General features: G+C 34.9%; 1 protein-coding gene across 1 annotated transcript in view; it reads left to right on the top strand.

Moving 5' to 3' along the window:
- Nucleotides 1–12,220, top strand: part of DCBLD2 (discoidin, CUB and LCCL domain containing 2) — a 44,462-nt gene that overhangs the window by 13,152 nt on the left and 19,090 nt on the right. Inside the window, exons 2-5 of the mRNA XM_066990387.1 lie at nt 3,465–3,692; nt 7,650–7,787; nt 9,029–9,080; nt 10,432–10,504. Coding sequence (XP_066846488.1) covers nt 3,465–3,692; nt 7,650–7,787; nt 9,029–9,080; nt 10,432–10,504 — 491 coding nt within the window. The remainder of the gene's footprint in view (nt 1–3,464; nt 3,693–7,649; nt 7,788–9,028; nt 9,081–10,431; nt 10,505–12,220) is intronic.

The raw sequence follows: 12,220 nt of genomic DNA, 5'->3' as shown, positions 1-12,220 counted from the left end.
AAGGCAAAGGAGTCATTCAGCTGTGTACTGGTAGCTGGTAACAGAAGTTGTCATCTCATTCAAGAGTAACTGATTTAGGACTTGACGTCTGTCTCTTATGTGTACTCTGATGTTCCACTCTCATACATGCAGATTAACCAAAACAAAAGATTCTGTGGTAGTTAATTAATGGCTTCCAAATGAATGAAGAAGCTAATGCTACTGTATGTTGTGCAGAGAATTGTGCTTTCTCTTTTTCTTGGGGAAACTGCTGAGTATTGCAGATTGTTCTCCCGATAAAAGATGTGTACATCTCTGGGGATGATCAGTGGTGTTTATACAACTTGAGCAGAAATGATGAAGCGCCATTTAGATAGAAAACCTCAAGAACTATCCTTTTAGAACCAATAAAATAAAGCGAGGCTTTGTTGTTCTGTGGGTTTCACTGCAAGTAGAATTTTAGAAATTTCCAAATAGCTCCTGAGTGATGATTCTGCCCTTGGCAGACTGTAAGTGCGTGCCAGACACTCAGTGATAAATCTTTAACTTCTTCAGGCATGAAGTCTGCTATCACTAACTGAAGTGAAACAAAACAAAATGAGATCTAAAATACCCATCCAGAACGAGCTATTTTTAAAAAGTGGCATCATTGTAAGGTGATGCTGTAGATGCACTACAGCACAAGTATTTTTCCTTTCCAGCACAATTTGACAGCACGTTCTTTAAAGTGGATAGATTATAGGAGGATTTTGCCTTGCATGTTTTCTTTCGATAAAGCCTACAACAAAAGGAAGATCTGAGATTTATCTTTCCATCAAATCATGTTTCTGGAGTTTAACTTTTTTTTTTTTTTTTTTTTCATCAGAAAGGCATGCCTTGTTCATTGTTACAAATGCAGTGCTGGTATTGTTCTGTGCTTGAGACAGCTGAACAGCAAGCTAGCAAAGAGAATGGTAAAAATGCGTGTTAGAAGTGCTCTTTGCTACTTTTAATTGGACAAATTCACGGTTTAAATACAGTTTGGGTCAAAGACCCAAGCTCTTCTTTGTCTTTGACTTCCAGCAACCTAGGCTGAAGAAGCAAAGTGTAGGGGAGAATCATGTATGTCACTGGAATTCCTAGTTTTCAGAAATAGCATATGTGGCACTACTGCATTGCAATAATAGGCCCATTGAAATGAGAAATAATAACCAAGTATTGTAGATCTCAAAACCACTTCTATTTTCCTTATGGTGCGATCAGAGCAATCTATCTGCTTGGACAGGTCAAAGATACTATGATTTGATGTTCAAAAGGTGACTTTATTAGCATATCTGCATATTTTAAATCCGTAAATGACTAAACAGTTGTTCACACCTGTGACAACAGGAAAAGCACAGAACTGGTTGACTGGCTCATTGCTTTTATTTAAGACATAATCTAAAACTCATTGATGTTTACGTTGAAAATTAACTTCATATTTTTGCAATATAAATGTCTGTTTTGAAATACTAGCCACAAATATCACCATGAATAGAAGACCTAGTATCTATTTGTCATTATTATTGTTGTTCATATAATACGTTTCACGTGTTTTGTAATGTGTGTGAGTACTTGCTTGTGAAAAGCTAGTTTACCAGCAAAGGAGTCAGTGCTTGTGTTTTGTTTTGTTTTGTTTTGTTTTGTTTTGTTTTTGACTGATAAGTATACTGTGAATAATGAGTTTGATGACCAAAGTTTTAGTAACTAATAAACCAACACCATGCAAGTTTTAAATGATAAATCTCTCACTTTTAGGTTTATAACATGCTTTTGGAAAGAAACCAGTATTAAAATGATAAGCAAATTGTACTATTTAAGCTACCTATTTGGTAACATTGGACAATTATGTATTCATGTATTAGAGTAAAAGTTTAGGAAAGTAAAATATGTGCTTTCTGTTTATTTTTGTAACGGGAAGTGTAAATTAAGTAGAGTGTAATAATCAGCTATCACTCAAATGGGAGTAGCATTTGTCATGGGATGGACCAGTGTTTTATAGCAACTTGCTAAAGTTGGACAAATTAAAACATGTCTAAAAACCAGCTTTACAGATAGAATTTTTGATTTTACTGAAGCAGATATCCCAGTTACCTTTCCCAAGAGAAGATGCATCTTTTTTCATTCAAGACTGCTAGGAAGAAAGCTTGCATCTGTTCATAATTCTCTACATAACAGCAGCGGTTTAGATTTTGGAACCATAGGACTGTCTGTAAAGTGCTCAGTTTGTGAAGAAAACAGATTTTGTCACTGAAAATCAGGTGCTTTTGCAAACAGATTAATGAGATTTGTTTGATTGAGCTTTTCTTCCATGCCACTTCAGTGTGTTGAACTCCTGCTCTTAATGATTTCTGATCCTTTCAGGATCCTGAAAGGTCCTGATTGCTTTTGGGTTAACATGTACAGATCTCTTTCAAAAGATCTCTGGACTTTGTAGTGTCAAATTCTGAAAGTGATAATGCTGTTCCCGGCTTAGACATTCATGTGACCAAATTCAGTAAATAGGCTTTTGAGGCTCTGGTGCTAATGGTACAGTGATTTATAAAGAGCCAGTGACGGTAGATGTTACTTAAAGTATGTTCCTATTTCCAGAACAACTCACAGATTCTTACGCTAGTCCTGTACTATATACTGGGGTCAGTTCACATTATGCTGTTGAGTAAATAGATTTATGTTTGCTTTTCATCATTTGATTTTAAGAAATCATAATTTGTACAAGTCATCTCTAATATTGTTACTGCCGTTTAATATTAATGCTCTAATGTTAAGTTGAGGGCCTCATGTTGGAGTTAGAAATTAACTTGTTATACAAATCTCAGAAGAATTAAGCATGTTCCCTAAGGAGTGGGTTGAATTAATTACAGTATTAAAATTGTTTTAAAGTAGAAAACAATGCACTAGCAGTTTGATGATGTTCAGACCTGGCAGTTATTTTCAGTAGAGTTTTTGCTGTCCCTTGTCTTTCCAATTCTGTTCTTTCTCATTGTGTTATGGATACAGTAACAACAGAGAAATGATGTGCTTTTATTTTATTAGTGGGTTTCTACCTCCTTTCTCCTTTTTGGAACCTGTTTTCTACTGTATATAGGTGTTGAGGGAACACAAAATAGCAAGGACACTTTCTGTACTTTCAGGACGATTTTTAAAGTCATTGTGGACAAACTTTTATCTAGTTGAGGAAGTTGTAGAACCCCTCTGGTCACAAATGATGAGAAGTTAAAACACTAGCCAATGTTAGTTCAAAGGTATTGTGTCACGATTGCTCTTCCTTCTGTACATGACTTACCTTCGAGTGTTTTTTTTTTTCCAACATGATTAGTAAGGTTTAAAAAAACAAACAACACACTTTTGCTTTTTGTTTTGTTTTGTTTTGTTTTAAATTTGTGCCACAGCAGAAGATAACTAAATGACCAGTGAAGCTTTAAAGTTGTATGCAATGTAGCTAACTCATTTTTGTTCTTTTGTAGGTGATGGATGTGGACACACCGTTCTGGGCCCTGAAAGTGGAACTCTTGCTTCGATAAACTACCCACAGACCTCTCCCAATAGTACAGTCTGTGAATGGGAAATTCGTGTAAAGCCTGGGCAGCGAGTTCAGCTCAAATTTGGTGATTTTGATATTGATGACTCAGATTCTTGTCATTCCAGTTACTTGAGAGTTCACAATGGGATTGGCTCCACCAGGACAGAGATAGGTAACAGCTTTTATTTTTGGTATTGAAAAGCTATTGTCTTTTATAGGACTTGGCACATAGTTTTAGTACTTTTGTAGCTCTTAATTTTTCTTTCCTAGCCTGCTCTGAGCATAGAGTAACTGTGAGGTTTATGGTATTATTTAAGTTATTTTTTGTAGCCCTGGAAAACTGTTCTAATTCAATTGGTTTTTGGTTAGGGTGAGACCTTGCCTGAATATAAGCATTCAGTGCTTTCTAAGTGGATTTCGACTCTTAGAAGAAGTGATGAAAAGAAGGAGGTGTTTATTATGTACAGAAATCTTAAATTAGGTAAAAGAAGGAATTTTAGGAATTCTGTAGTTAGAGTTGTGTTTTTACTGAGCTTCATATCAAGGAAACTGCAAAATATAATGGAGTGCTGTGTTATAACCTACCACAGCAGAAAAACAGCCATCAGGGACTAGTTTTAATAACTTTACTACTAATAGTACCTCTAGAAAAGACAGCTTAGGAAAGACCTGTTTTCTATACAGGTCTTCAATACGGGCAGGGAGTACAGATGAAACTGTAACTATATAAAAATCAAAGTGGTAAACAAAACAGTAGTCCGATAGTCCCTTTCTCAGGTGATGTGCTCCTTTCAAGGATGCTTACTATTGTTGCTCAGCAGGTAAGGTTTCTGGAATGCCACAGTGTTAATCTAATTATTCTTTAGTAACTGCATTTTGTTTACTGTATTATTAAAGTGTATGTATATCTTTGTCTTGCCACAATTCCTAGAACCTAAAAATGTACTGAAAAAATGATGAATTATAATGACAACAGAACAATCTGTATTTTGTTTGTATATACAACTGTGCTAAATGCAACACAGATCCTATAACAGTCTTTGATTCTTCAGGCTATTGAAAGAGACTCTACTGTAAATTTTTTTTTCTCAGACATTTCCCAGTAGCTTGCAAAGTGGACAAGAGACTCCACCAAGTTCTTGTAAGCAGTGAAGAGGGAGTTGCAAAATTATGAGCATCTTTATTAAAAAAAAAAAAAAAAGAAAGAAAAAAAAACCCTGCCTTTTTATACTGAGGAAGTTCTTGTCTGAGCTCTTCATTTCAGTGGTAATAAAGGATGTCAAGCTTCGATAATTATGTATTTCAAATATCTTCCGATAGGAAGGCGTCCATAGTTTAATTTGCTCTCTTTTAAGAGGACAAATTGAATTTCATTATTATAAGGTGGTTATTTTCAAATAGTGTGAAATTATCATCCACATCAAGGTATATGTAAGGTTTTAAGACCCTTCTTGTTATTATGCATAAAACTCAAATGAATTGTCATTTTTCCTTCACTAAAATTAGTTGCTATTATGCAGAGTCATTTTATTTTGTTTCCTAAATCAGTAATCTGGAGAGAGAGAGAGACTTACTTCACCGAGATTGTTTTAGTTGTACTCAAATACTAATCCCACTCAACTGAGTCTTTTTATAAAGAGGCTAGTAGAATGTTAGCTTAGTTAACCCTCTTTTCCAACTGTTACCTTGGTAAGCATGTGTGAAAATAAGTCTGTGCTTGGAGTGGTTGAGCCAGACTTGGTCTAAAATAGAAAGCACCGAAGTCCTTAAATGGCAAGGAACGTCTAGTTCTGATAACTCTATTATTCACTTTTACAAGTGACGTAATGGGTTCAAGTAAATTTTCTACTTCATTTGTTTCTCTTGACTTTCAGCTGTTCCCAGCTGGTGTAGTAATACAGTATGTCAAGCAAATGTGTGTGTTGTTCTGCTCCTGATAAATTAAATCACAGAGCGATCAGTGATATTAACACTGGCAGATACAGATGGTACAGTTTCTTAAATATTCATATTTGAAGCAGTAAACATTGGAGAGACTAAACAGTGATTTGAATTTGGAAGGAATTAATCTTCTGAATTTATCCTAAGTTCTTAATTTTCTTGCATTCAGCACTGCTAATATAGTCTAGTATTGAAATAATTGCATTACATAAAATGTGAAATTCAATGATACCTATTTTAACTCAAAATTAATTTAAAAATTGTCTGATTTAGATTCAAAATTGAATTGTTACTGGGTTAGTTCATTGATAAGGAGAGAAAGTTTCTACTGAAGCTCTTAATGTTTCGATCTCACTCTAAGCCTTTTGAATATTTATCAGTAAGTCAACAGATTGAAATATTTGGTGTTAGGTTTGTCAGTAGTTTCAGTAAGATTTAGAGGTGTTCTGTGTTAAGTTTCATTGCAATCCAGCCAGTATGTATTTATACTTAGATGTATTTATTTAATATATTTTATGTAAGGCCACATCTGTAGGAGCAAAGAATGTAAACTACTGTGGGAATTCCCCTTGTGCTGTAATGCTGCTGTACAAAAGCACTTTGGATCCTTCAGTGCATAAATACAGACAAATCGGTAATACTACATCTTCTGTTCATACCATTGACAGTTATCACTGCAGTCACGTTTTGTCCATTTCTGGTACCAACTTTTTAAAAAGTCTGCTAAAAATCTGGAAGGAGGCCAGAGAAGAGCTGGGGAAATGATTTATAGTCTCAAAAGTATGTCTTGCAATGAATCATAAGGTGCATCCATCTACAGTTTGTCAAAGGCTGTATCTCCATGGTATGAGCAGCACTGGATAGTTTATCCAGGCTAGATTTACATGTCTTGCTGTGTGTGTTTGCCCAAAGAAGAGGTTAAATGGTGTCTGTCTTGAGAAGAGTCTCTTGCTGGTCAGCTGTGTAACAAGATCCAGAAGCTGAAAACAGGGTGAGGGGGGTGGAGGGTGTAGTTGGAAAAATAATGCAGTTCATCATAATGAATGCAATTAATCACTGAAACATAGCTTAGGGCAAAATATAGGGTCAGTGGGGAGCCTTGGTAAAAGGGGACTTATTTTCGTAACTTTTGCTGATGACCAGCGTAAGTAGTGAATTGAAGTAAGATTACATTGCATGTAATTTTATACATTTCATTAAAGTATTGTAAGATCTATTTTCTGTTTTTCATCAGAAAAAAACACGTGCTTTATATGAAAAATATCAGAATAAGAAAAATTTAGGAAGCTCTGAAGAGTGACAGGAACTTGTGTTTCTATTTTTTAAATGTTTGAGATTGCAGTTCTCTTTTTAAAGAAATTTGACATACCTTTTAAAAAATTATATTTGATCAGAAACAGGGCCGTGTTATTCCAACCCCTCTTCCTTAGTACTGTAATTTTCCTTTAGTTGAGAAGGTAATTTGGCTTCTTTTTTTTTTTTTTTTGCTATTTTACAATATGATAACATACTTATCAAGAAGACAAATAAATGAATGGTAAACTGAAACATGCGGTGTCATCTGTTGTTGGTGATTATCCACTTTTAATATTCTGCAGAGAATATAGGGTCAGAGGCTGTTTATAACATTGATTGTCTAAGGGTGCTTGTAGAACAGAAGATTTTTTTTTTCTTAACTAGTTAATAAACTGGTCAGTATTTTATTAAAGTTTCTAGTTAGTAGGGCTGGAGAATTCCATACTGATTTGAATCTGTTTAATAGCCATTCATCCAGGTAAGTTCAAGTCATTTGGTAGTAATTCTAGGACTTTATAGGCAAATATTGTCAATACCTGCCGACTCCAGCTTCTCAGTCTAAAACGTGATATTTCTATTCTGTATTGCAAGAGAGAAGTACCCAGATCCAGAGGCAGACCAAATCTAAGCTGCATTACCTTTTTTCTTTTCTGAAAAGCTCCGGTGCCTCTCTTAGATTTTCTGGGTGCAGCAAAATGGTAGGTGAACCAATTGCAAGTTTATGTTACCCATACTTTGCTTTAAATGGACACTGACTACATGCCTTTTTATTATCTACATGTTTTTGTTTTGAATATATACACCAGAACTAATGTGAGCTTATACTGGAAATGAAGATTCTAATTACATATGTTGGTTTTGGTCCATGTCTCTTTCCTCCTTCTCTTCCTAGGAAAATACTGTGGCTTTAGCTTTCAAATGGATGGTTTAATTACTTCAAAAAGTAATGAAGTCACAGTACAGTTCATGAGCGGAATACACACTTCTGGGCGTGGATTTCTTGCGGCTTATTCAACCACTGACAAATCAGGTATTCATAAGATTCTCTTTGTTTTTCTGTGCTGATTAAATGACAGTTGTCTAGTAAAAACAAAAAACTAATGTATTTTTTCCTACATTCTCACAAATTAACATCTAAAAGTGATGAATTCTGATAGAGTTTTCTTGATATTTCTGCACAGGAAATCAAACTGTTGAGTTACTATGTAAGTTACAGTATTTAAAAAAGAAAAAGTTATTAAAGCTTACCCCGGATATAGCAAGATTCATAGTTACCTGTTATGAGTGAAAGAGCTACTTTGGATAAATGATGAAATGCATTTTTTTCAGGTAGTAATCCAGATGACAGATAACTGATTTTTTTTTCTTAGCGAACTGTATATGTTTTATGCAGACCCACCTCATGGAAAATTTTAGTTTCACTAACAGCTTGCTATACTTTCTCTACCCTTCAGTCCCTCTTTGACTGCTGACTACTTTTTTTATTTTTGCCATTTCTTGTCTCCCATCCGTGTTTTTGTTTTGTTTTGTTTTTCTAGCCTTTAAAAGAAGCAACTGTATTTGTTTTGCATCTCCTTTCACTCATTGTAAAAGTGAGTGACATATGTGGTCCACAAGGAGATGAGGGATTGCCAGCAACTGCTTTGCAAGGCACAAAGATTGAGAAAATCCTTATTAGATGTGATCTAAAAAGAACAGATGAAGGGTTTTCATGTGATATATTTTTTTTAATTTTTGTTTTCTGGTGCTTTTCTGTGTGTTTTGGATTGTATGTGCTTACACAAAGCACAGAAACATAAAATTTGATGCAACAGTCATGAATGCCAGTAACATGTCACTCTAATGTTCCCGTGCTGCCTGGTTTTAATACTGTAGGACTGTTAAGTGCTGAAAACACAGGCCTGTTTAGCTAGCTTATTATCTAATTTTCTGTTTCAGTTTCCTTTTGTGAACAGGGCATATGTTTGTGTCTCATTCATAGGTTCCCTGAAGTATAGCTATAAATTAAAATTAAGCTACAAGAAACTTGCCATATGTTTGTAGTGTATCCTTCATGTCTATCTAACAGTGTATTTCTCAGTACTCAAATTATCAAGGTTCTACTGTCATACAAAATCTGTTGAAAGAAAATTATTAAATAAAAACTTTCTTTTCCTTCGAGACTTTTGGTTAAGCCACAGAGGCTCAAATATGTTTTTTGTGCACTTCTGAAAAGCATGCTCAAACCTGTTGTCTTTATCATCCTCTTGACCTAATATTTTTTCTTTCCAGACCTAATTACCTGTTTAGACAATGCAAGTCACTTTTCCGAACCAGAATTCAAGTAAGATTAATTTTACCTCTTTTTCCGCCCCTTTATCTTTACTGAAGTCATTTTAGTGTTTCTAGTTCACTGTTACTTACACCTAACCCAACTTGAAAATTGGAGGTCGAGAGGACTCAAGAAACAAAGAGATTGGGGTTAGAGCTTAATAATATTGACATTTGCACTCGTCCTTCTTGCTCTTTCCTATTTTTATCTTACATGCAGTATACAGTAGAACCTCGTTAATTTGCACTAATGCATATAAGCTAATATCACATTCCCATTAAAAAATATACTTTTATAAATATATATTACAGGGTGTATGCCCCTTCAATACTGAAATTCATATTAAAGTTCTCAAAGAAGCACTAAACTCTGAAATGGGTAAAAAGAAATAATAATTGCAAAGCCATTTCACAGTTTGGTGTGAATTAATGAGGTTCTGTAGAGATATAAAATGCTGTTCCTTCTGATGGAGGAGACATACATCATTTGCCTGTTTTGTCCTCCACTTCTGTCTAAAGCAAGGACAGTGTTTAAAGCTGTAGACTGAAGTGAAGTATTTAAACTTACTTTTTGGAGAAATTAAGCCCTGAAATCAAGGGCTTTCAATCAAACCTTTCAAAATGCAACCTTTGCATTCCTTGCTCATTTTCCCAAGTTCCAGAATTGTAGGTTCTGGCATTACCCTGTATGTGTTTGTCTTCATATCCTGTTGATTTCATGGTACCTGCAAACTTGCTTCAACTGTTGTTGAATTGACATTTTACCCAAGTTCATTGTTAAATCTTGAAGACTTAATGGTTTTTGTATGTGCAGTATGAAATGGCACCAGAATGTGAATGTGTGCAGATGTCTTCCCGTTTTTTCCATGAGCTAGTGGTATTAACTGAATTTGGCCTGGTTTTTTATGATCAAAACGTTGCCAGGAGCTATTACAAAATATCATTACTTTTCAGATGTACAGTTTAAAGATGCAAAGCAAATAGATATGCAGGTCTCTAGTTTATAAAATATAATTCATAAATACTGCTACTTACAAGACTTTCAATTTACAGAAGCCATGTAGTATTTATGTTAAAAAAATTGATGGCATAATTTGTTTTATTATATTCAGTTATTATAACTGAATTACAGATGAAATGGGTTTTTAACTACCTTTTTCAAATGCCTGTTCTGCTGTTGTATACTTCTCTTCCCGAGTATATTTTTGTCTGATTTCTTATCTTTTCAATTAGGATATATCCTCACATAATGATAAATGAACGATAACGTAGCGTATTGTAAATAAAAAGCAGTGACTGTTGTATAACATTGTAAGAGTTATGGTTGCATGCATATTTTGACTTGATTTTTTGTTTTCTTCTAGTAAGTATTGTCCAGCTGGGTGTGTGATTCCTTTTGCTGATATTTCAGGCACTATTCCTCATGGATACAGAGATGTAAGTAAACTTAATACTGTGGGCTCACATGAATTTTGGTAAAATATGTTATGTATGATTAAAACTCTGTTATAGATGTCTGCATTAGCTCTTCTGTCTGGATTCTGGGAGTTGTGCCTCCTAAAGTGAATAGCATGCTGCTTATGTTTTTTTTTTTATGCTGCTGCTAAATGGCTGGTGCTTCAGTGAGTTCAGAGGAGGCCCACAAAAATAATCCGAGGGCTGGAGCACCTCTCCTATAAAAAGAGTATGGGAGTGCTGGGTTTGTTCAGCTATGGGGAAGCCTTCTAGTGGTCTTTCAATACTTAGAGAGGGCTCATAAGATAGACAGTGAAAGATTTCACCAGTCTTGTAGGCTTGTAGGGTGGGAGGTAATGGCTTCAAATGGAAAAGAAAACTAGAAAAGAAAAGAAACTAGATTTAGATTGGATGTTTGAAAGACGTATTTTACCACAAGGGTGGTTAAGCATTGGTACTGGTTGCTGAAAGAAGTTGTGGATGCCCCATTCTTAGAAGTGCTCAAGGCCAGATTGGGTGGGGATTTGGGCAACCTGATAAGGTGCCTGTGCTCCTGGTGGTGGGTTTGGACTAGATGATTTAAAAGGTCCCTTCTAACCCAAACCATTCTATGTTGCCATCTCCAAGAAGCGCCATAATATAATAGAGACTTGAACATTTTTGCAAGGCCTGCTGAGAAAAACGGATCAACCAAAATACTGTTTCATGTTTCGTGTTTTGTTTTTGATGGCTTTCTCAAGTTGTGAAGTTCAGATTTATAAAGACAGAAACAATACTGTGTTTTTTTTAATGGTGTCCTGGTTTTTAACATTAATATATCTCTACACAAAGGCTTTCAGTTGTTTACACTGAAAATCTGTTTACACTCAGCAGATGTAAAAAAACCATTTGCAAAACAGTTAATACCATAAAATTAATGGTTCTATAAACTGGAAATAAACATCTAATAATGTAAACTACTTAGAATGCTACAAAAAAACTCTACACTTTTAAAATATTTAATATGAACCCAAAGTATGCCTCCCTGATTTTTCTTTTCTCAAATACCTGTAAATCCTAGGTTACCTGTATAAATAACTTCCCATATGTTAAAAAAGAAAAAAATCACCATAGTATAACTGTGTTAGGTGTTCTGTTCCACAGTAAGTCCTTACTAAATAGCTGCAGGGCAATTTTTATACCTAGTAATAAGACGGAGTTGATTCTCTGCCCATCATATTTGCAGCATCTGTACGCATTCAGCCTGTTGGGATTTTTTTGCCAAAATCTGCAAAAGCTGTTTTCTATGCAGGAAAAAGGAAATTTCAGGAAATAAATTCACTGTTACTTTGTGTACTTTATTACTCTATTCTGAATAAAAGGCAGAGAATTACCTAGAAGTCAAGTTTGGAAAGAAATCAAGTTGTCCAACACTTTAGACAAAGTTTCAGGTAGAAATTTCTCTTGCATACATTTCTAATGATCTTAGCTTCTTGTTGCTTAAAAAAATACCCTAAACTTTGATTTTTTTTTTTGTGTGACCCTAATGTCTTGCACTCCTTGAGGACTTGGAGCACTCATTGCTGCCATCTTCTGGTGAGCAGGCATGAGAGATTTTCATTTGCTGCAGGATCGCATCCTTCTGCTTTCAAGGAAAATAGGAAGGAAGGGAGAGGATCGCTGAGTTCATCAGCCAGACATAATTACATTTGTTTAGAG

This window comes from Anser cygnoides, chromosome 1 (assembly GCF_040182565.1).
Source record: "Anser cygnoides isolate HZ-2024a breed goose chromosome 1, Taihu_goose_T2T_genome, whole genome shotgun sequence".
In the NCBI taxonomy this organism is placed as follows: domain Eukaryota; kingdom Metazoa; phylum Chordata; class Aves; order Anseriformes; family Anatidae; genus Anser; species Anser cygnoides.
This window is presented reverse-complemented; position numbering and strand designations above follow the sequence as displayed.